The sequence below is a fragment of the Haemaphysalis longicornis genome, unplaced genomic scaffold (genome assembly GCF_048455015.1).
Source record: "Haemaphysalis longicornis isolate Haplotype H1 unplaced genomic scaffold, Haemaphysalis longicornis Haplotype H1 scaffold_27, whole genome shotgun sequence".
Taxonomy (NCBI): domain Eukaryota; kingdom Metazoa; phylum Arthropoda; class Arachnida; order Ixodida; family Ixodidae; genus Haemaphysalis; species Haemaphysalis longicornis.
Genome location: NW_027526325.1, coordinates 545,331 through 570,274, shown reverse-complemented (window position 1 = coordinate 570,274; position 24,944 = coordinate 545,331). Strand labels below are relative to the sequence as shown.

At 46.9% G+C, this 24,944-nt stretch overlaps 1 protein-coding gene across 4 annotated transcripts in view; it reads left to right on the top strand.

Moving 5' to 3' along the window:
• Positions 1-24,944, top strand: part of LOC144172915 (pancreatic triacylglycerol lipase-like) — a 356,275-nt gene that overhangs the window by 88,109 nt on the left and 243,222 nt on the right. For all 4 annotated transcript variants that reach the window (XR_013323130.1, XM_077701504.1, XM_077701503.1 and 1 more), the window contains exon 3: positions 24,372-24,521. Coding sequence is in view for 3 of the 4 variants with exons in the window: in XM_077701504.1 (XP_077557630.1) it covers positions 24,372-24,521 (150 nt within the window). In the remaining variant the exon portion in view is untranslated. The remainder of the gene's footprint in view (positions 1-24,371; positions 24,522-24,944) is intronic.

Below are 24,944 nucleotides of genomic sequence, written 5' to 3'. Positions count from 1 at the left end.
GCACAAATAAATGCGCTAGCCCCACTCCTCCATCTTTCACACGCTTAAAAAGGTTGTTACGACTGCACCTCTCCCAATTCGAGGCCCAAACAAAAACAGCGAACACTCTATGCAACTTTTGCACGTTCATGCGTGAGCAGTGCAACACCTGCATCACATACCACAGTTTGCATACTAAGAACAAATTACACACTGTCGCCCTAGCAAACGTGGACAAATAAGCCCCTTTCCATTTGTCCGCTTTCGCGCGAGTTTCTTTTGTCTGTTCTCGCCAATATGGTTTGCTATCCCTATAAAACTGTAGGGGGGCTCCCAGATACCTAACTGGGGTTGTTGTCCAGGCTATGTTGGCAAAAACGCTGGGGGTGGATTGCCATTCGCCATGCCAGAAACGAAGACATTTTCCCCAATTTACTAGGCTTCCGGTTGTGGTACTGAACCGTTTTGTGACCTGGACTACTCTATAAATGCTCTCTTTGTTTTCACAGAACACAGCAATGTCATCCGCATAAGCCAGCAGTTTCACTTCGGTCTCCAGGAGGCGGAATCCACGAATCTCTACGTCATTTTGGATACGCAAACACAAAGTTTCAATGTAAATACAAAACAATAGTGGGCTAAGTGGGCATCCCTGGCGCACCGAGCGTTGCACGTCAATGGGCGCTCCCAATCTCTTATTCACCACTAACCGCGTAGTGCAATTTCGGTACGCCAGAGCCACCCCATCTTTGATAACAGAACCTACATTGATATAATCCAGTATACAAAGCAACACTTCATGTGACACACAATCAAAAGCCTTCTCGAGATCCAGCTGAAGAACCGCGACACCTACTTTTGCGGCATCGCTACACTCCAGCACGCACATGGCCTTGTGAATGTTAGTACATATAGATCTCCCTCGTATACCGCAGGTTTGATGAGAGCCTACTATTTTATGGATCACTCCCTGAAGTCTACTTGCTAATATTTTCATAAAAATTTTATAGTCAACATTCGTGAGTGAAATGGGCCTGTATGAAGTCACTTGTTTAAGTTTTTCCCCATCCTCTGTTTTTGGGATTAATATCATGTGAGCGGATCCATACGAAGGTGGCAGGACATTCAAATCAAACGCTTCATTGAAAACTGCAGTTAGAACTGTAGCTATTTCACTTTTAAATTCTTTGTAGAATGCCGCACTTAAACCGTCCGGCCCTGGCGACTTCCCCGGGTTTAAATTGTCAATAGCTTCTTCAACTTCTCTTACTGTTATTGGCTGCTGTAACAGCTCCTTCGTTTCATCATCCAGTCTTGGCATGCTGCCAAGGAATTCTTTCTTGAAGTTTTCAATATCAACTTCCCGGAAAGCGAAAAGCGATGTGTAGTACTCGAAGAACGCTCGCTCAATGTGAATGTTATCGTCTGATGTAACGCGATTCCAATCAATCTCGCTTATATGGTTCCGACTAGCGTGCGCCTTCTCCAACCCCAAAGCCCTCTTTGTAGGCCTTTCACCCGCTATCACCTGTTCTGCTCTTGCTCGCACTAGCGCTCCTTGATAACGTTCCTCATCTATTATTTCTAGTTTTAAGTGCGAATGCACTTTATAAGCGACCCCAAACCATCCACCGCCGGCGGCGGCGTTGGCGTCCGCAGTGCTCCTCTATATTTGAAAAAGAAACAGCATCCGGCGCCAGGTTTCGATCCGAAGACTTTGCGGCCGCAGCGCGACGCGCTACCGACCAAGCCACGGACGCGACGGTGATATCAGTGTTAGACGCGCCTTATATCTTTAACGCATTCAAACTACGTCGTCAGCGGTGTGCGTTGGCGACTCAGCGGCGTTATAGCGGCTTGATAACTGCGTGGTGTACACGTGATACTACAAACCCGATGGAAGAGAAGGCGGCGAGGCGGTGGGCTGCGGGGGCCGAGCGCAAGCGCCGCAAGCGGGCCGACAACCGTGCATTCGCACTTTCACATTCTCCCCCTCGGGGAAATGCGGGGGAATTTTTTTTTGTTTTGTTTGTCTTATGTCGTCTCTGTAAGCCCCCGGCTGTTTGCTTTCTTGTTCTGTTAATGTTTGCAGCAAAGCTCGTAGCGATGTTTCCTTCTTATTTTGTTCGTACTTAATGCAGCTGCCCCTTTGGATAGCTTTAATTTTGACTGCTTGTTTAGTTAGTTCCCACATTGCCGCCACCGTATTTTGGCCGTCCTGTTCAATTTTGCTAAGTTTGTCTGTGACTAAGCTAGTGAAAGATTCGTCTTTTAAAAGCTTTGCATTTAACTTCCATATGTCCCATGTGAAACTATTACTCCGTTTTTTGCACCCAATCCTACACTTGACCATACAATGGTCAGAAAAGGACATTGGCAGAACGCTGTAGTTGCAGCACTTCGGAAGCAGTTCTAAAGTTATGTATATTCGGTCCAGCCGGGCGTGGCTTGTACCCTGGAAGTGGGTGTATTGTACACTTCTGGCTCCCTCCATACATTCAGCAACATCCTCCATCCCGTATTCTACAATCTGCTGTTGTAACAACTCAGTGCTCGCATCCTTAAAAGGCCGGATGCTAGTCTTATCACGTGCGGTTAAAACACAGTTAAAGTCCCCTAATAATATTATCATCCTATCATTAGATAAATGCCTGCCTATATTCGCAAAAAAATCTACCCGCTCATCGACTAAATTCGGCGCATAAATACACACAATACGCCACTCAACCTTGCAGAAAGACAGGTCGCACACAACAAACCGTCCAGACGCACAAGTGATAACAGATTGAACCACTAAACCCGGCAGCTTTCGCACAAAAAGCACACAACCCGCCGAGGTTCCGACTGAATGACTAACGCACACGTAGTATCTCCCCGTGAACCGTCGCACCATGCTCTCAGTCTCTGCCTCCCCCTGAATTTTGGATTCCTGAACGGCTAACACATCAACGTCATGCTCAATTAACAGTCTGTGCACTTGACTTTGCTTTCTTTTGCTTGCCAATCCCCTGACGTTAAGCGTAGCTATGTTCAGGGCGGGGTCCTGTGCCATTTCAGTTCAATTTGAGGCCGAGAGCATGGCGCCTACCTTTCGCGTCACGGGACGCGCTACGCGTTCTCTCCCGCTGCTGCACTGTCACTCGGGCTGCGTTGCCCGGGCGGCGTTTCGGCAGGGTTCCTATCCGGTGGGATAGTGGGCCTGGGCCTCAACGAAAGCCGTCGCCCTTGAGTCGCTTTCACTGGTGATTTCCGAATCGCGATTTTCGAATCCGAAAAAGTGCCGGCGATTTCCGAATCGCCGGCACTGCGTACAACGCGGCACCTTACACTCACGGCGCACATGTCCCTGTCCATTGCAGCGAAGACACTGCATAGGCCGGCCCGGCACCACCACAAGGGCGAGCTCTCCCGCGACTCTTATCTGATGTGGCAAGTCGTCCAGCTTGATGCCTCTTTTCAGCTTGAGCAACACCCTCCTCGTCGTTGACCCCTTGTCTGTAACGCCTTGGACACGCCAGCGTTCGCGGTTCACTTCGGCCACTTTGCCGTACGGCGCGAGGGCGGCACGAATGTCTTCGTCGGCGACGCCGTGCAGCAACCAATGCAGTTTCAGTCGTACCTGTTGGTCTTGCGGGTCAATGATGACGCACCGCCGGCCCTTCACCTGTAGCTCGGTGACTTCTAACATCCTCTTCGTCGATTCGGCACTGTTGAATGTTATCGCCCACACGTGGTTTATTTGGTAGGCTCCCAAGGCGACAACCTCGGAGAGCAAACCAGTCCGTGCAAGCGCGTCCCTGAAGTCTTCGACCTTGAATGGTCTTGCTTTCACATCACCGTGCAAAAATAACGTGTTCACGACAATACGACCGGTGGGCAGTTGGGGCAGTATTACCTGATAATCCTCGCTGTCGCTTCCGTTAGGCCTGTTTCCGCGGCTCTGCTGAGCCGCCATTACCGCTCCGCCGGAGCTCATGATTCGCATGTCCGAACGCTAGGGTGACCGGAAGTAGAATGCTACCACACGAACACAGAGAAAACTTGCTAGAATCCAGTGTACCAACTGAGGTTGCCCAAGAATAGTGCCGGGTATGCTTTCTTTTGGTTGTATTTGATAGATTTTAGCAATGGTAAAGGCTGCTTTCTTCTTAATTCGCTCGGCGAGCGAATTCATCCGGCTCAGCCGTCCGGCTCGGCCATCCGACTCGAGTTGGCTCTGCCCATCGGCCTTCGGCAACATGGCGGCGGCGACCTGCGGGGACGGTGTGCGTCGTGCGTCGCACAACTTGATCGTGATATCAAAACGACAAGCGCTTGCAGAAGTTACGACAGAGCATGTCGGTCCTGAGTCGGTACTGCGATATGCGTTTATCGTTGGTCTATTTCAAATGTTCACGCTTTGTGTGGAGCCGAGGCAGAAAAGGCACCAGTACTAGCGTCTGCGGTGTGGTGCGCCGTGTTTTCGTTTTCTATCAAGTGTGTAGAGATACGCTCATCGTGCTCATCGCTAGCGCGAGAGGACCGATAAGTCCAATTCATCGTGGCGCGGCTCTCGCGCGCTCGGAGCTGTCAAGGTCTGTCTCCGCACTGGGATCATCGACAACGTTCAAAATACGGTCACTGTGTGTGAAATCAGCGCGCCGGTCAGCGCTTGTGTACAGTGCAAGTTTTCATATCAAGTGCGTACGCCGTGCTGTTATCTTCGCTTGATGTATCGAAGTTTGGCTCTCGCAATCAGCCGTGTGCACCAAAATCCATGATAATGCGATTGACGTGTGTGGTACGTCGCAGTTCTCCCGGAGTTGAATGTGTGTATGTGGAGCTACGGCGCCGCAATCTCCGATACTGCAAGAAACACATCGCATCCGACAGGTGCACCTTTTACATCATTTCCCCTGTGTATATCTGCGCCGTTGGTGGTGATGTGTGGCGGTTTTTCTTCGTTTTAAAATGTGGGTGCCGCTGGTGGACTGCAGCGTTCCCAAACCAGCGCCGTGAGTGCTCCGCTAGTTTGCCTATTCTAGTGGCCTTGTGATTTGGTGGCAGCTGTGCTTTGAGCAGCAACTGCAGTGTGTGTCCAGGCTGTCTTTTTTTTTTTCGTGTTCAGCACTGCCTGGTTACGTGAAGGGTGCTTCATGCGAGATGCTGTTTCGGTTTGGGACTAGTTTTCGTGGTCATTTCACTTGCAGCTGTTGTTTGTTTACGCATGCCGCGTATAGGCACTAGGTAAAGCTTCCATGCACCACTATTTGCAAAAGTACCTTTACTAATGAAGCACGTGGTTATTGTTAATGTAATCATCATGCAGTCATGACATATTCCTGTGAGTAATGTTTACACACCCTGTTCACAAAATGGTTTCTATCATAAACCTTTTCAAATGCCCATTAACGCTTTTTTATTATTGTTGTTTGCTTTGAGCCACAGCAAAGTTGGCTATGTTTTGGTCTTCCCTGAACTCTTAAAATGCCAGCACTGTCAATCATCAGTGAACATTCTTAAAGCTGAATCGGGGGTAATTCGTGTTCAGTGGGTGGCACACATGACTTCTTTTGAGAATCCCTCTTTGGTCCCAACGTATCTAGTATTTTTCAGCTTGATTAAGCTCATCGAATATGAGGGGTCCCAATTTGCTGATTTGTTGTTTGGTTCTAGCGATGAACTGAAAAACCCGAGCTGTGACTCTGATTAGCTTTAAGATTTTGCCATAGTGTTCCAGATTGATCATGCCTGACTCAGCAGTTGGCGATGTCGCTGCAGGCAATGATCTTGTTTTCTTCCTTTCCCCTAGTTCGATTTCATTGTATATCGCTTTCAGAACCACTCGTTCCCAATATGCATGCGGGACAAATCCACAGTGCTTTGCTCCGCTACAGTACGTTTTTGGCCAGCTGCATGGCCGGGATCTTGCGTGCTGGATTTTCTTTTGCCGGATAATGTCTACATACGAACTTGTCCGCGAGGCATTGAATTTTAGTGACTCAGTTGCACGCGAACGGCTTCCAGCTGCCAACATCTTCATGAATCCAATGGAGTGCTGTTGTTGAATCTGCCCGTAGGTAGATCTTTGAAGGCTGTTGCTTGAGGGTTTCCATAAAGCCACTCAATTGAACAGCAAGCAGGCATGCCATCAGTTCCAGTCTCGCCAGTGTAATTTCCTTGCCTGGTGCCACCCTTTGTTTGCTTACCAGAGTTGTCGATCTTGTACCGTTTCCACCATCCAGGGTGAGGTAGGCAACTGCCTCATATGCCATTGGACGGGTATCGGCAGAAATGTGAAAGCAGTCCGCCCTCCCTCCATTTGTTTGCGACCTGTAGTACCGGGGTACTTGAACCTAAGGGAGATAGGGAGTATGTCTAGCTACACCTTCCAGGCCGCCGTGATGTAGTTAGGTAGCATGTTCAAGTCGATGTTTTTACACCACAGTTCGTGGAACAGGACCTTGGCATGGACAACAAAGAGAGAAAGCCCCCTCTCCCCCTCCCCCCTTAGTGGTTCATGTTGAACCTCAGTGCAGACAAGACGCAGTGCGATAGCAACACGACACACGAAGCACTGCTGTGTCCTGTCGTTTGCGTTAGGGTTCAACATTCATCACCAATTCTCCCAAGTTTTCACGTTGCACCCTAGTGGGTGTAACACCATTGTTAGCAACATCGGCCAATTTGTGAATGGTTCTATGCCATGAATACAATCCATGCATGGAGAGAATGTTATGTTAAGTGGCCAGCACACGGGTACCACTTACGTCGCAAAAGCTTCAGCACACCCGACAAATAACCGAGATGCATGGTAGCCTGGGAGTCGCGTTGAAATCACTGGCGTAGCATTTTACTGCTTCAAACATTTCAGTTGCGTTGTTGTAGAGCTTCACTGCAGCTTTCTCAATTTCAGCTCCTGTGAGCACGGCATACGTGTATATCTCACAGTTTAAGGGTACTGCTCTTTGTTTAAGTGGCGTTGAAGCGTTTCAGAAAGTAGAAATGGGTTAGCTATCATTCCGAAAGGGATTCAAGTCATTCAGCAAGTCAAAACTGGTGAACGTGGTACACCCGGTTTTGGTATTGCTTGAAACCACAGGAAACCCAATGCATCTCTGTCCACTGGTTTTATGCCAACCTTTAAAAATTCTTTTTTGATATCCGACCCTAGCACCACTTGATGTCTTCGGAAGTTCCGCAATAGGGCATATGCACTGGCCTTTTGACGGTGCGACGATGCTATCTACGCAACGACACCGACACCATATCCACGGTTGCATTCTGCCGTGCAGGCAGCATGCTTCCCGACGCAAAACGTGGTTTGCAGCACGGTGTTGGTAACAACGTTCGTGTGGGCAGTGTTTTTTCTGCGTGATTCGTGGGTTTGCGAATGCCTTGTCACAGGGACTAGTCAGCATTGTTGTTTCGAAATTTCGGACTGTGCTGTTCACACTTCCACAACCGCATACCCGAAGCAGGCCGCACAACAAAAGCAAGCATGTCGCTTTTTTTCTGTTTTGAAGCGAGGCTAGAGCAGTGCTTGAAGACAGTCTGACTTCATGCAACGAATTCGCAAAGAAGCTATCGATGATGGGTCTAATCAGTACCGAATCAGACGCGCCCACTTTATTTCAGGTGGAGACGACGGGCGTCAAAGCTTTCACCTCATACCTTGCACACGCTTGTAACACGATGTGTTAAGGTAGCTGGCGTACTTTATCGATGAGGCTAACCCGACTGGGCATCCTACCGCAGCCTTGTCTACTTCGAGTGTTTTTAGGTGAATGCGTGTACATGAAATGCAACTTTGGTCAGGTAATAGTGTGCATCCAACCCTTTTGTCGTCTTCGACTGCTCTTTAATGACGAAGTGCATTCTGTGATTATGCGCTAAAACTTGACGTTGGCTATACAATTTAACTACTTCAAAAACAGCGCACAGGTGAAGACTTTTGGAGTGACAAACTTGACGTTGGCTATACAATTTAACTACTTCAAAAACAGCGCAGAGGTGAAGACTTTTGGAGTGACAAACTAGAGCAGTATTGTTTATCACTTGTCTTGGCGCTGTTTTTGAAGTATTCAAAGCATGTTCCATAACCTCGTTTTGCTTATAATTTCCACCTCGTCTACACCGAAAAAAAATGCACTTGAAAATTATCGGTGGAAACTTTGTCAACATGGCTGCACCAAATTTTATATACATGTCTCACGATCGCTTCCACCCAGAGCCGCTGTGTAATTGCTCACCTTCATTGGGAGCTTAGGTAAATGAAACGGGTGCAACAGATTCAGTACTGATTAGTCCCATTATCGATAACTTCTTTGTGAATTCGTCACATGAAGTCAGACTGTTGTCAAGCACTGCTCTATACTTTTCCACACCTGCCAGGTTTCCCGAATTATCCGGGAGACTCCCGGATTTTGATGGTTTTGTACAATTGTATGGTCGAAACGAAAATCTCCCGAATACACACCCGTGTTTGGCTAAACCTTTCTCCCAGTCTAGCCACATTGTGCTGGAGCTACCTGACTACCCAATCGCATCCTACACCACTGGACATCGTAATAACTTGTAAAGCATTGTTGGCAATGCACGCAAGTTGAACTGGTCAGTACCACAGAAACGCTGAATGTGAGAGGCATTTCAGCATGGTAAATAAAATTTGCCCCCAGTTCCGATCATCAAGTTCTCGCACAATCCGAGGTCAGTCGCGTTCATTTGGCGAAGTGTAGCAGGAACGAACATTGTTATGCTCGGCAGTACTCCCAGGAGTTGTCAAAAAAGGCGGCGTCAGCCGCATCGAAGATTTAGCAGCTGACCAGTCGTGCAGCTCGTTAGTAGTTTGGACGAAACAGTTCAGCTACTACTCTGTTGTGTTGTAACTAAATTAGAAATGCATGTAAATGTAAATCATTCCATTCTGTTGCTACTAATTTTTGTATCCCTCCTACTCCCCCGGGACTCTCCCTAATGCCATCTCGGCAAACCTGGCAGGTATGATTTGCTTCGAAGCAGCAAAAAAGAAAAAAATGTGACACGCTTGCTTTTGTCATGTGGCCTACTTTGGATCTGCAGTTGTAGCAAGCGTGCACAGCGCAGTCCGGAATTTCGACGCGAAAACAATGCTGACTACTACTTGTAACAAGGCATTCGCAAACCCACAAATCACTCGGGAAAAAAACACTGGCCATAGGAACGTTCTTGCCAACACCACACTGAAAACCACGTTTCGCATCAGGAATGGCACGGCCCATGCGACAAAATGCAACCGTGCAGATGGCATCGGTGCTGCTTAGCAAATTGCACCGCCACGCATTCGAAAGCACATCGCATACGCCCTATAGACTGACTAAATCGGCGGTCAGGTTCAGTGCGCTTTAGAAGTTGTTGAAATATTTTGGTGAGTTACTGTGCGATGAGACATCAAAACCACCCGAAGCTTGTGAGAGTAATGCGCAACAGCCTAGTGCAGCATGCAGTAAACGGCATCGGCTTCACTCGTACTGTCCATAAGTTTTGCTATTCCTAGCTGGTCGTAGCTTCTGCTCACAGCATCGGTAGTCCTGACACAATTCTGGGGAGTTTAGAAAGTGTTTTATCAAGTGGTGTAGCGACATTGGCTTCTAAGGAAGTGCCTCCTTCTAATGTCCATCCATTTGTTTGGTGGTCTCCAAATAAAATTTAACGTTAGGATGTGGGCTGTTTGTTTCCTCGATGTCGTTCACTCCAGTTGATTCCAGTATCCAGGACTTGGTCAACATATCAGCCACATTTCTTTCGATGGCAGACATTTGCAGCATGACTGTTTTCGTGTACTGCGCAGCTCCCTGAAAGGCTGCCACTCCTACCGTTGTGCGCTGATCTTCCCCAGCTCAATTCTTGGAAATTTTACATTCATCTGTTGTGACGTCATCTGTTGAGGTTCGCCACTGTTCGTTTTTTCAATTACATGAATTGCTGCTGTTTGACCCGGAGAGTTGCTCTCGGTCACCATACAACTACTGCTGCAGCCGTGCCAAGCATTGCATGATGCGGTCAGTGTACTCCTGTACTTGGGTACATTCTTCCTCCAAGTCATCCTCGGAAATGAGGGGCTCAATCTCGTTGAGAGTCTCCAGCTTCATCTGTATGAATGTTAGGCGTGCATGGAGCACTCTCGATTCGTTGTGTTACTTCTTTTTTTTTTAATGTGACAGAAGTTTTTAGCTGTATGTTACAGATATTGTTCATCTGCCCGCAAAACACAGGAAAATAAAATAGAGGTGTGGTAATTTCTGAAAATGTCGAACACTTTGCGAATATTGTTTGCTATTCAATTTGCAGCGCATTTTTAATATTCAAAGTGCTCAATGTTTTCGAGTGTTAAACATTTGGGAATAATTGAGCAGTAAAAGTTGGATCTGCCGCATGACATTCAAACTTTCTAGCTTCACTGCATGGCATGCCCTCTTTCACTGACTTTTTGCATGATGCCGAAGTTGTGCAAAAAAGCTTAACACGCGGTCATACTTTGATTTGATTGAAGGGTTTTAACGCGCCGACGCAACGCAGGCGATGAGGCGCGCCGTAGTGGAGGGCTCCGGATTAATTTTGACCACCTGGGGATCTTTAACGTGCGCTGAAATCTCGTACACACGGGTGTTTTTGCGTTTCGCCTCCGTCAGAAAAGCGGCCGCCGCGGCCGGGAATCGAACCCACGACCTCATGCTCAGGAGCGCTGGCAGCGCAACGCCTTAGCCACTGAGCCACCTGGGGATCTTTAACGTGCGCTGAAATCTCGTACACACGGGTGTTTTTGCGTTTCGCCTCCGTCAGAAAAGCGGCCGCCGCGGCCGGGAATCGAACCCACGACCTCATGCTCAGGAGCGCTGGCAGCGCAACGCCTTAGCCACTGAGCCACCGCGGCGGGTCACGCGGTCATACTATCACACTTAAAAAAAAAGAGAAATTAACAAGTGTATACCAACCGTGGTAGAGGTTTCAGAAGTGTCAAAGGCAGTGGGGCTCAAGATCATCGCTAATGACATCGAGGTTTTCCAGGCTTTAGCACACCATTTGCTCTCTTCTCATTTTTCTTCCACTCAGTTTTTATGTGTATACCAACTTTCAGCCTTTTGTCCACCTGCTTTACGGTCTAGCTTCCATCAACACCAGAAGACCAGAAAATAAACTAAAAAAATCACTCCACAAAGTGAACACCCTCTTCCAAAATGCTTATGCGGAGGCCCATACTCTGTGAAAGAGAACATGTGTCATCTCTTGTGCTACTGCACGCAGCATGCAACCCAACACGAAACAGCGAAAAGAACTCTTGTGCAATTGCTACGAAAAAACTTTTCAGAACTGAATCACTTTAGTGAACTTTGGCGGTCACGCTGACACAGTGCTAGGGACAAAGGCTCTAGATTGGTTGAGGTTCTATCCTCAGATCTGTTTTCCTACTACTGCCATTTTTTCAAATGTTCCTGCTTTATTTCATTCTCCCTCTTATTCATTTTTCTGCGTACTCTTTCCACATTTTTTTTTCATTTACTGTGTTCACCCCATCTGACGCAGCAAGCAATGCCATTTGTGGGGCTGTCTTCAGTATTCATTAAAGCTTTCTCTCTATCTCGAATCATTTATTTAGCATTACTATCGTCATCTGGGAGGCTCCCGTGCAGTTACAGCTTTCAGCCCGATTTCATGCTGCAATGGCCTCGGTCTGCCTTGCGTGGTTCTTCCACTACACCCTGTTGCACTAAGCTCATGTGCTTGCGCTTTGTGTATAAAGTAACCGACAGGCATCCTGAGCTTGAGAATGCCTTGATTGGGCTGTGTGTCTAGCTGCCGTTCCAGGTGCAGAAGCACAAATGAAAGGGTGTAGCACTTTTGTCTTCTAACTGGTGCCAAGCGTAGGGAGAAATGGAAAAGGGCACTAGAACGGTCGGAAGCTAACTGTTTTAGCTGATATGTTGATATGTTGACTAATTAAATACGTCCAAACCCACTTATAACGAACTTAATTTCTGCGATGCATACATTATATGAGGGCTAGTTATCTTCAATGGTAAGAATGACCTTATTGCAGAGAAAGGTACATCTAGTAAACTAATTTAAACTTGCGGCTGCTGCTTAATGACATTGAAAATAGTGCTTTTTACACACGACTTCGTGTGAAGGTGCTCTAGTATACTTCCTTCAACGTAAGAGAAGTTCCACAAAAAACATTAGAGCAACCTACATACCTGACCCAGTAGCAAATGTTTGCAGCTTAGATGAATCACTTATGTTGAATGTGTCTGCCTTGTTATGTGAGGACACAAGACACACCACACAGGGTGGATTACAAGTAGACGTCTCTGTACAGGCAGCGAGGTGAGTGACTACGAAGGAAAGTTTGACATCCACCTCAATGCAGCTGTACGGCTACAAAGGATAGCCGTACACCTCTCTCAGAAACTTCGCAGTTGAAGAAAAATTAGTCCTGGTCCAGGATGTGGTGTGTACCTATAGTGGTGTGTGGATATAGTGTGTGACTCACGGGAACTTGCGGCGAACCGTAGCTATCAAACAGGTAGGGGATTTGTTACTTTGTAGAGGAAATATACGGGATGTTAATGCAAATGATTTCGTTGCTGGGGGTTATTGAAAAACCCTACCAGGTTTTTTGCACTACGTCCACTCGTTTGAAAATGACTTGTGTGTTGCACATGCATGTTAAGTACAAAGCAGCACATTGGGCAAGTCATTGAGCTTCTGTTTAACATGGTGTTCACGTTTCTTAAGGGAGACAGACAGTCAGAACAACATACCAGTTCTTCCTGCCCTCTTGTGACCTAGGAAAGTTGTGAAACAGGATTAACTAGAAGGTAATAAACCAACAAGATAAAACAAGGACATTTTGAGCTACAAAAATTTGGCATATGTGTACGTTTTTTAATTGGGTATATGGTATTGTTAGTAGATGTCAAAATTTTTGCACGCCACAAAAACAGGATGTGCAGCGCTCAACGTAGTTTAATCTGGTTGTCCACTTTTCTAAGCCAATGTATTGGTGTTGAGTGCATATAATTTTTACTGATTGCAAGAACATAGTGTATGTGATGATGCTCAAATATCAATTTATATTTATGGAACCCAGAAGAAGAAAAATATGAATGGGGCAAAATGAATGGGTTCGACATGCATGGGACTACTTGATCATTATGAGTTGTGTGCCCATTGATGAGATGTCAATAAACCGTGCTGCAGTTTAGCATCATCTAGTGCTGATCTTTTTTTTTTTCAAGTCGGCATTAACTTAACTTATTGTTGTATGTAGCCTTGTTCACTTAACGTTGTGTGTTTCAAGTCTGTAATACTTAGTACATTTGGTAGCATTCAACAAACACCTTTTGTTGTGCTTTTACTTGCCTAACGTTGGCTGAAAGAGGCTTCATTTCAAAACAGAAGGCAGCATTAAAGGTGGAAATTATGGAAATGAATTAGACCTTTGTATCTCATTGAGACATCACTGCTCTTAACAAAACGCAGCCATCTTTGCTTATAACTAAGCTTAATTCATGTATCTATAGATCTCTAGGGCATGTTTGTTTTTGTACATGGCTGTCTTGCTTTCAAGTAAAATTTAATCTGTGAGTGTCATTTTGTGTGGGGTAAACACGCTGTGTTCTGCCAAGAGCCTTCTGCAATTAGTATGAGACCAATTTTTCTTCAGCACCTCTAGCTGCCCTTGTCACTCATTTTTTAAATTTTTATTGAAGTGCATACTGCATACCAGATGCCCAAGCAGGAGGGGCATAAAGGTGTGAAGATGAGAGATACCAACAGTTCAGGATACTACATGTGGCAGCAATGAGAAGGTTAAAATAAACTAGGTAAATATGCAAATGAATCAAGACATATGTTCAGATGTATTTTTTCAGTCGATAATACATGTGGAAAAAAAAGAAACTCTAAACCGGTGTGTACAACGGGTGTAAAAATGGCATGGTAATGACGAATAATATTTTGGAGTATGCCGTGGTCTTGTATCGAGGCCAAGTTTGTACGATAACAACAGCAAAAATTTAAGGCATTAAGACCCTTTTTTCCCTAGTGCTGGAATCACACCAGTTTGCATGACCTCAGAAACAGAACCCGTGCGACCATATTGTGCGACTATAGCTATAAATCTGAACAGTAAAGAAATGTAAGATGTAAAAACTTTCTCTTTGACTAATATTTGAATCTCATCAGCTTACGTGATCTCACAAACAGAATTTGTGCAATTATATTTAGAATAAATAAAGTCAACAGCCTTTCTTACAGTCTTTTCAAGCAATTCGATATTATTTCCTCTATAGGGGTTTGAGACCATGCAGGCATACTGAAGTTTCTATCAAGTTAAAGTAGGGTACAAAAGTCGTCTAACTTTTGCTGGAGCATTGGTGAGTTTATACTTTATAAAACAGACTTCACGACAAGATGAGGAAACATTGGTTTTTATATGGGACTTCAACTCGAGTTGCTAGTTTATGCAATAGCTAAACAAGTACATTTCTGAACTTCGGGCGACAGTTATCCTGAGAAAGGGTAAAAAAATGTGAGTGCATTCTTTTTGTCGACGATATGAAGGGAGATGGGATCATCCGGTTTTAATCCCGTAGCCCATTCATGACTCCAGGACGGGATATTATCAAAAATGGTGAAATTGCGTGTATATAGCCAAATCTGGATGGGCTAATTTACAGTGGAACCAATTCATTACAGAAAAATTAAAGAAAAGACCAAGGGCGCTACCATGGGGACCATTAAAAGTACGAGAAGAGTGTCAGCTCTATTCACTCCAATCCGAAAAACAAGCAGCAACCCAGGCTACAATAAAGGAGCGAGGAGGGTGGGAGGCAGTTTGTGAATTAATTTTTTGAAATTAATTTGGCCAGACGGCAGGTACCACCATTAAAGTGCAGGCGGTGGGTCCGACCTGCATCTGTGAGTGATTAAAAAAAATTCCATTCTATTGTATGAATCCTTCATGCGTTCTGGTATATGGCCACCATATGCAGACGTATACAGGCACCTTTTTTTATAAACCCTGGGCCAGGTTCGAAGCCTGTGCTAATTTGCAAACAAAATCTCTAATGTCGGAATCAGCATAATTAACCGTAAACAACTGTACTGGAAACATGCAGCAAAGTGTTAAATGCGCCTAGTTGGGTTTTCTCTGAATTTTATTTAATAATTAAAACTATTGACCTGGTTGGGAGCCTTCGTACAGTCGTCTAGAAAAAGGAAATCTCGTTGTAGAACACAAAGATCAAAGCCGGCATCGCCATTAAAAAAAAGAAAAAAAAAACACCGCGGCGTCGGTCGGTGGAACTATTCCTGTTTTTTCCAGTTACTAAATACGATCGCTGGCTGCCCGTTTTGAGGGAGTTGTGCATGTGGTTATGGGAATTTTCGGCAAAATATTCGGTAGTAGGGGAGAATGCCTGTACAGGTGAGGAGAGAAGCAGTGAGTTTAGATGAGACAAGGGAAGTAGCCAGGTGAAAACAGATTTCAGCAGACAATTCAAGAAGTCGAGAGAACTTTGTTTTTTTCTGTCCAAGCTTATGCCACTGCTGTGTGTTCAAGTATTTAAGTAGTAATTTCCTGGAAGGCTTTGTGTAGTCAAGGGTTTGCAGAGGTGTCGAAAGCAACACGTTTGCTTCTCTGTAGAAGTATCTCCGAATTACTTAATTAGGCAATGACCAATTGTTATACCTGAAACTCTCAAGTTTAAAGTGTATCTAAGGGCCCGTTCACAGTTGCAACGAAAGCAAGCGAAAGCGACGGGAATTTCGTCGCTTTGTCGCGCGACGATAGTTTTTGACGAATGATCGGGACCAATTTTTGTCGCCGTGCCACAAAGCGACTGAATTCCAGTCGCTTTCGTCGCACTGTGAACGGGCTTTAATGTTGAGTGCTTTAAAGCTCAGATAGAGCGAGAGCCTTCATCAAGGCGGAGTTCTGACCAAGTGCTGCAGTCGGCGCCGAGAAGAGGGATAGCGACGAAAGCGACAGAATTCACGTCGCTTTCGTCGCAGTGTGAATGGGCCTATATGCTAAGCTCGGTTATTTTTGTTATGCACTGGGTCGTATACAGCCTGACCTACGGCGTAGAAAACGGCGTAGAAACCATGCGGCGTAGAAACGCGATAAACGCGATACAGCAGACCAAAGGAATGCGAGTTGTGCCGGGAAAGCTATCGCGCGCGGGCGGAATTCGCTGGCAATACGCTACTAAATACGAGTTAGTACCGCTTTTTTTCTTCCTATACTAGATTTGCGTGGACCACGAGCTATCCGAAACAAAATAGTAGTCAAACACTTTCCAGAATGAGGAGTGATGATAAGTTTCCAACCCGAAGACGCACTATGTGATCACCAACGAAAAATGCTGGGCAGCCATTAAAACAAACCCCCTTTATTTTCACATAGCTGATATAGCAGCCAATATTTCACCGTTCGTAATTTACATAAATGTGCACTGTTACAGTAGTAAAAGTAACCAATGTAATGTTTAGAATATACTTGTTCGTTATTTTCGCAATTTTGCAAAGAGCAGTAGGGTTCAGTGGTTTTCAGTGCCGCACAGCCATGATGACTATATAAACAAACACTGAAGTGCACAAACTGTCTTGAGAGGCTCTGTATGTACGTTATTTGTATATGTGTTTGCGCCTTGATGTGTTTATGTGGTTTGTGGTTGTATGCGGGATGTGTGTTGTCTGAACTTACGATGTTGAACTGAATTCTGGTTATGTATGCAATAAATGCCCTCTTGCCGGTTTTTTTTTTCTGAAAGCGCCATTTTTAAAACAATTTTAACTCAACTTTCTCTCGCTAGATGGCGGTGCCTACCACGCAATTCAAGCAACTGGAAAACAAATTTATCCAGCGCTTTTGAAAGCAGTGCTGTCGTTATTAGTCCAGCAGTACTATTGCTACCGGCAGAAGCATGGAAGAAGCCACTGGAGTATTTTTTTTTCATCCGTGCTGCTGCGGCTTGTTTGGTGCGTGTGGGTTAGGTTGGCTGTTTTGGAGAATTTAGGAGAGATCGCTTTGCTGGCTGGCTGGCTGATGGCGACTCTTGTGCGTAGCAAGTGTGGTGCAGCCATGCCCAACGTTAACCATGCCGCCGAGTGGGCTCGCGCGAGTGAAGTTCTGTGCAGTGTGGACGAGTGTCCGCTTAAATCCTTCCTTCTGTGCGATAACTGCAATTCGTCGTCGCTTACGGCAAGTCACACCTTCTTCTAATAAAGCTCGCATGCGTGAAAAACGATCGCTGTTTTGAAAACCTTCAATATTCCCCAAGCATGCAAACGGGGTCGGTCAAGCACGACTCAAGTCGAGAGCAATCGGCGCGGTACGCCATACACACTCGCGCTCAAACTCCCTCTCGGGATGCTGTTGCGGTGCTGATGAATCGACGTTTTAAATGAGATCCGAAGACGCGATATAGGCGTTTGACGTGCTGCACATTCAGAACGATGAAATGCTTCGCTGCTCACAATGCTCCGCTGGCCCCGCTCGCGTCCCGTCTGTCGACCGCCATATTTGTTTTGAGGGAGAGAGTTCCGTCCCTGACGGCGGCGGTTTTCCTCCCCCGCGCAGGCAGCAAAGTCTCTCCCCTCGCTGTGGGAGGAAATTTCGACCCCAAAGGGCCCAACATATGATACATTGCTTTTCCTCCCTCAAGGGAGGAAGCGCTACTCCCTTTTTTCTTAGAGTGAGGTTCGCGCCGCATACCCCAAACGCAAACGTGACGCCCTACGGAGTGCGCATACGAGAGTGGCTGTGTGTGTTCTAGAAAAGTGCTGCGTACCTCCAGATGGGCGCATACTGGCAGTGTGGCATTGAAACTCCAGAGCATCCATCGATTGGCAAAGTGGCTATTTCATACTCCAAGTTTTAGGCAGTAATTTTTATTTATGCAGCTTTAGCTTATCGTGTTACCGTACCGGTACCGCTGTACCGCGACGCCACTGGGCAAGTGCGAGCAGTTGCCGTGAACGTTAACGTAACTAGATAGTCGCCGCCGGGCTGGCAGCGGCGACGAAGTATACCCTTGAGTCTTGATTGCAGCAAAATGATTGCTTTCGGAGCATAAGGCTTGGAATAATCGATAAGAGTAATGTTCGTTGATGTTTATGAAGTGATTGCTTTTAAATGATGCCGCGTCATCGTCATGCGGCGAGAATTACCAGACTGCACAGGGATATGGCTGCCCCTACTCGTGGTAAGCCTCAAATAATTCACTTAGGGTTGCTCAGCTCACAAAGCCGTTAAACGCCCCCAAATCGTGCTGCGGAAGGTAGTGTAGGTTATTGCATAAATATGGAACCTAATTTTAGTTGTCTTAGGCAAAAATATTTAGTGGAGGCGTGATTTCTGGTTTAGGATATTTCACAATAATTGTGGCGATTAGGTGGCACGGTAGGGCTACCCTTTAGCACAGAAAGATCTTAACGACGACACGGAGCACAAATACGGTATCGGTCCAACAAGTAGAAATATCCGCTATAAAAGAGTATACATATTTCTGAGTATGGCTTAACCTAGGCGAAGATTACACGTATGCGCATGAGGCTCACCTTAAGGCGAAAGGAAGACCGAACGCGGCTATAATAAAACATAGAGCACTGTGGGGCTCCAGCAAATACGCGGGAGAGTCCGGAAAGCGGTCATAGGAGCGGGTTTGAATTTCGGAAATATGGACCCAACCTGGCCTGGAGGTAAATCAGGGGGCGGTAGGCGGGGCAAATGTAGAAAAGCTACGAATGAAGCCGTACAGGGGGATGTGGGCTGGTCATCCTTCGAGGAAAGGGAGGTGCAGAGCAAGATAAAATTTCAAGAGGGGCTATGCATGCTGGAGGAAAAATGGGCCGCGGGAGTGTTTGCGTACCCCTATATGATGAGCGTGGACACGCGGTGGAGACGGAGGACAGACAGCTGCCCAAGCGGCACGGCAAGTCGGCAGGGGAAAGTGGGGAATACACAACAGTTGAAGAACAGGTAAAGACAGCAGAGACGACGAATGTGGCACAGAGAATGGAAGTGAAAAAAACCCTGGAGACTTGTAGATAAGAGGAACTAGAAATCAGGAAGGAAGGTTTCTGTGGCAATACGAGAGGCAGCGCATTGCTTTCTGAAGCACGGGTCTTAGAACACTGGCGTACATGGCTAACTACCGGCAACAGGACGAAACCTGTGTGTGCTGCGGCGGGGATCAGGAAACCGTAGAGCACATTGTCGTAGACTGCAGATACGACCGCGGCTAGACGATGGGTAAGTTACGTTGACGGAGGCTTTGGGATTTGATGAGAGGGGGAGCCTCAAATTCCGGGCCATTGAGGTGACAAAGTGGTGGTGGAAGAAAAGTAGGGGAGAGAGTAAAACGTAGGAAGAGCAATGTAGCGAATGAGAATTTAAAACATAAGGAGGGCAAACGAGCGAGCAAGGGCAAAAAGCGGGGGAAGTGGGGCGGGGTGAACCCATCAGGTTAGTTAAAGGGACACTGAAGTGAATTTGTCAAGCTCCCGTTTTGCTTGCACTGCTGAGACGGGCTCAAATCAACACACGTTTCACCCTTTATCCGGTTGATAAGTCAGTGATTATTTTATAAAGCCCAAAAGAAGAAAAAAAATACCATGCGCGGGCTGCGGAGGCCGCACCAACTAAACGTTGTGACGTCGGGAGGAGGTTCACCGTGATTGGACGATGTCCAAGTTTAGCATTCAAACAAGTTTCGGTTTCGGTTCTGTAAAGGAACATTCTTGACATCCGATGTTATGGTTGGATGGGAATTCTCGATACCTCAATAATCGTCATACCACGTTTCTGCCATGTTGTCGGCTGTAAAATGCCCACGATAATCTTAACAAACAGCGCGACAGAAACAAAGACTTAAGCGAGGCACACAAGAGCAGCGCTCGTCCTGTGTGCCTCGCTTAAGTCTTTGTTTCTGTCGTGCTGTATTGTTAAGATGAATCACCAACTAGCCCAATACCACACGTTACCTACGATAAGCCTCCCAGGACGGCTTGGAATCGTAGCTATCACTTGCCGGGGCCTACGCAGTTGATGAACGCCCTCCGCATCACCGCAGACGCTGAAATGCCATGCGCTTTCCCCCATATTTGGAGCTTGCCTCACGTATGCCTGTATCGTAAAAAGCATGTTCGCACCGGGCCAAGGTTCTGCTGATTCTGGCCTGTGCCCACTGCTCGCAAGCAGTCAATGCTCATGGCAGCAGCACGCCCACGAAAACTCGCTAGCACGTAAATGTCAGTCTGCGCTCGTTCTGCGAACTGGCTCGTGTTGAAGTCAACGTTACAGCCCAAAAATGGTGAACCCAGTATAGAAAACATCGGTCGAAAAGAAAAAATCAACTTACAAAAAAAAGTACTCTCGGGAATTCGAACTTGCGATTTGCAAAAAGACGTACCTAGAGCTTCAGAACACTCGGCCACGTGCTGCAGAGCTGCCGGCATTGGAAAGATAAGTTATGTTATGTATAAACAATTTACAACTTCATTTAGTGTTATCATTTTAAGCCGCTTAGGTGACTATTTGTTGTATAGCGCTCGTGCAGTAAGCGTCCCTCAAAGTTTCACAATATCTCACGTCTAGCAATTGCATTTCTTAGACGAAAAATCGTTCGCAGATGTATGATGGTGCTGCTGACCGCTGTGCTTGTTCACCCAGCACACAAAAGTGCTTCCTGCTCCCTAGTTTTACGCTACACCGTAAAATTTCAGTTGATTTTATTTCCTTAGTACCTATACTGACATCGCTGGCCCTTCTCCCCCCTTCAAGTGGCCTTAGCGTACCAGTCAGCGAAGCGTCGCATGTGCGCTTGTGCAGCGCTTGTGCGGAGTGACCCGCACTCGGAGGTTGATACAGTGTACAAACTAACAAAGAAGAGAAAGGCACAGTCTTCCATTCAATTCACAAAAGTGCCATGGCTTAGTTTCAACTGAGCGAACGAATTGCGACGGCCCGTCGGTGGCCGGCCGACGAAACGCTGGGCCGACCGACTATGTCGGGAGGTCGGCGAGCCGTGCAGTAGCGCAGTCAAGCCAAGTCATTTCCTCCTGACGTCACACGACAACGCCACAGAAAATGGGCGAGGACGCAGAGACGAGCACAGCATTTTCGAATTGATTTTTCTACTAAATAAATTTGTGTAACTGCACTCAGAGTGGTCGAAACATAGCCGATGGACCCCGGACTACAATTTGCGCTAGTAATCCCGCAATGTTTACATATAACTTCAGGGTCCCTTTAAGGGTGGGACAATTATGTGGAAGAACAATAGCAAGTCCGTTTGCTGGCATAGAGTTTAATACTAATATATAAAAGGGGGAAATCTGGCGCTGCATTCGCAGGCCCCCGTGGGCGGCGCCATTGCAGCTAGCGACGTTCCTCGCCTCCTTAGCTTGGTTAGCCACATGGCTTCTTTTTCGTCTTGAAACCAAAATCAATAAAAACGGGGAACAGTGTTTTTTCGTTAATCTTGCATGAAGCTTCTAAATAATACCTGACGAGTCCATTTTTCTGTAGCTTTAATTTTGTAATAATAATACAAATTCTATTATTCTTCTGCAGTAATCTTGTTGCATTTTTGCAGCCAGAGGCAACTTTTCAACCTGTTCGTGGCCATGCCAAGGACAAGTGGAGCGTGCCTGCTCGGTACATGACGGAACGCTCGCTGAAGCGCGGCGCCTCTAGACAGTGGCGCCAGATTTCCCTCTTGTGCAGATTAGTATGAAACTCTTTGGTTGCTGGCAACCGCCGTCCCGATACGAAGGGAGGGCGTTTATTCATCATCATCATCTGCAGCAGCACCTTTTTTAAAGGTTTCAGGGAAATGTATGCATTTTTTTGCAAAACAAGCTGTTGTATTGTGAGCGTTTAGTTTGAGAAGTTCGAAAATAAAGCTTTTCCTCGCATAAGCGAATGATTTTGGGCCACAAAAATTTGTGATGTTTGCTTTCAGTCTTATTCTGGCGGCCGTTAAATGGGCCGGGCAGACAAAATGAAAGTTTGGTTAATTCGATAGGTTTCCTGGTTGGAATAATACTGAGAGCACTTTGAACGCAAACTTCTCCGAAATAGGCTATATAATTAGTAAAAGGTAGAATGGCTTTATGACCCACTAGCTCATTTCCCGCACTAGAACCTATGACGTATTATGGTCACCTGCGTGATTGGCTAAGAGCGGGAAAAGCGAGCGCAAATTAGGCAGTGGTTAAAAACTTCCAGAACGAGCTATTTGCGCCTATATGTACGGCATATTCATTTTATAGCACTAAGAATGGCGGGGTAAACAACTGATGTTACGAAAATAGCCTAAACACGGAAGAAACAGTGCGTACTGCAGTTGGTACTGTCCGCACCATACTTGTTATAGCTGCACAGCAGTGCGGCGCTTTGCGGTCGTCTAACACGGCGCTCGCCGAGTGGCGTAAGCGACATACGTGACCCTGTTTATCGAGCCAACGCCGCGTGTATAACCATTGCCTACCGCGTGAGAGAAAAATGGCCAAAGAGCCACTGTCCTGTTGCTCTCTCCTACCCTTCCCCGCTCCGTAGCATTCCTGCGTGCTTTCATGCCCGCCGGCAATCGCCACTTCTCGGAAACTATGCAAAATAGTTGACAGTTTATTTAGCGTTCCCGAGGCGGCGCTCCTATGCCTTCTTTTTCACCTGCCTGTCTGTCTTGGTCCATCGCTGATAAAACCGCCTTTGCCTCGGAGCAAAATCACTTGTGCTGTCGCAGGCTGAAGCCAGCTTTGCGTGCTCATCTACCTGGATCACGGGCCCCGAAATCTTCTGAGTGGGGCGTCCACCTCTGTCCCCTCTGCATTTTGGTCATGTTTTGTCCCCGCTGTTCACACTCCGCATCAGTACGCACTTTTAAAATTGAGGACCGTACCGTGGAAGCGCCTGGACAGCGTGGAGGGACCCTCAGATGCTTATCTTTTTGCTTTCTATAATCTTCTGCAATTTACAAGCATGTGATATATTTGGAAAGTAATGGTAGAAGTGGGCGCCTGAACAAAATATGTGCCCCCAATTTTTTCTTCAGTAAATCATCCAGAGAGAAAAACATCAGCAAAATATTTGCTACACCATGCGGAAATATCGTGTTTCTGTTCGCTATTTATCTACCCGACAATTAATATGTTCTTACAGTATTTCAGTTCCGTCTCCGTGAGTTATCAGAGGAAAATTGCAGCAAGTATGCACCGAGGGCACGTTGAACGAAATCCCGAGTGCGCCCCAGAACTATCGCCCCGTCGTGGCTAAGATGTGAGCGAAACGGCTCTTGAAACCCAACAGACAAGCTGTCAGACACACGTCGTAGAAGTGGGTGCAGCGTTCGCGACTCGCGAGCAGTGACGTACGAGATGTCCGCCGGCGCGCGCCACATAGCGGATCAGTGCCTCATCTAAGCGCCTGACCTAAGTGCCTGACCTTTCCTTTTGAAATGCGTGCGACGCGTTAGGCAATGTTTATACAGGCGGCGTTGATAGAGCATACCCCGTGTTTCGCGAACCGATCACCACCAAGCGTAAGATAAACAGCCCAGGTACAAATACGGTCAGAAACAAAGCGAGTGTGGACAGCGGCCCTGAGTGGTAAGGTGGCACCATCTGGGAAAACTGGTGGTAAACATTTCGCTCCAGAATAAACAGCGCACTAGCGTGCGCTTGAACACCTGCTCACGTCACAAAACACACGATTTAGCGGGATAATGAAAATTCTGGCTTTAATTGTTTAATATCACCGGGCCGGACAAGCCCTGGGGGCAGGGCAAAACGCCAAATCTTTCGAATAAAGCAAACTTGTATTTTGTCTGCGTGGTCCCTATAAGGCCGAATGCCGAAACCGCGTACAAGTTTCAACTAAAACCACCGCTAAAACCTGCTTCCCATCTAGACCGAGGGAAGGCATCCGGTACACGCACTCGCCCGCGCTGTGCGTCCTCGTACAACGGCAACGTTTTGGTAAAATGGTACGCTAAAGCTCTGCATTAAGGTGAGCAAAGGTGAGCACAGTTCCAATGGGGCATAAGCTGCCCAATCTTTCAAAAGTGCGGTCATGGCCCCTTGGAAAAGAAAAGCGAATATGACGTAGACTCTAACTGCTTATGGTTTAGGTTCGCGTTGAATCAAGAACCTGGCGTTTAGTTCATCAGGTTTATATAAAAGGAACCATTGGTGACACTAATAAACAGCTTTAGCTCACCGTGTTGCCGTTGTACCGGGGCTTCACTGCGGGTAGCCATGCGTGTAGCGGTTCCTTTCGTCGGCCTTGACGGAAAACATGTTTTGGTCTCTCCTGCGGTCTCCCGGGACTTTCTGTGACGGGGCATCGATCGCGGGGTGTGCAGGAGCTCAAGGACCGGTTCCTGGTGCGCGGCGACTACAACATCATCATGGTGGACTGGGGCCGCAAGTCGCAGGACCTGTACGGACGCGTGGTGAACCAGGTGGTGCCGGAAGTGGGCCAGCAGCTGGCCGCCTTCATGCGCGTCGTGCAGGTGCGGCACCACTCCCTCCCCTGTCCGGCCAGGAGAGGGGCAAGACGCGTTCGGGGAGAGAAGGGCGGAAGAAAGCACTCGGGCTGACGGAGCCATCGGGAAGGAGAAAAAAGTAATAGCGGTATGTCGATACAAGCAATGGAAACTTGCATCGATCTAAATTTGGTTGGGGCCGCTGAAAATTGTGAATAAAGCGATCGTCGACCTAAAGCCATTTTCTAAACGTGAGCGTTTACTAACGCCCCCGCTTTCGTACTTCAGGCGGGCAAAAACGGCGACAGTAAGTAGCAGGGAAAAAGAGTTGTCAATAATGCCATAAGGCCAGTCCTTTGACTTGTATTCTGGACCACTGTACGCAAAAGTTTGAAAGAGAATGCTTTGTACCCTGTGCGTTCCGTTTGAACAAAAATACCTTCACCTTAG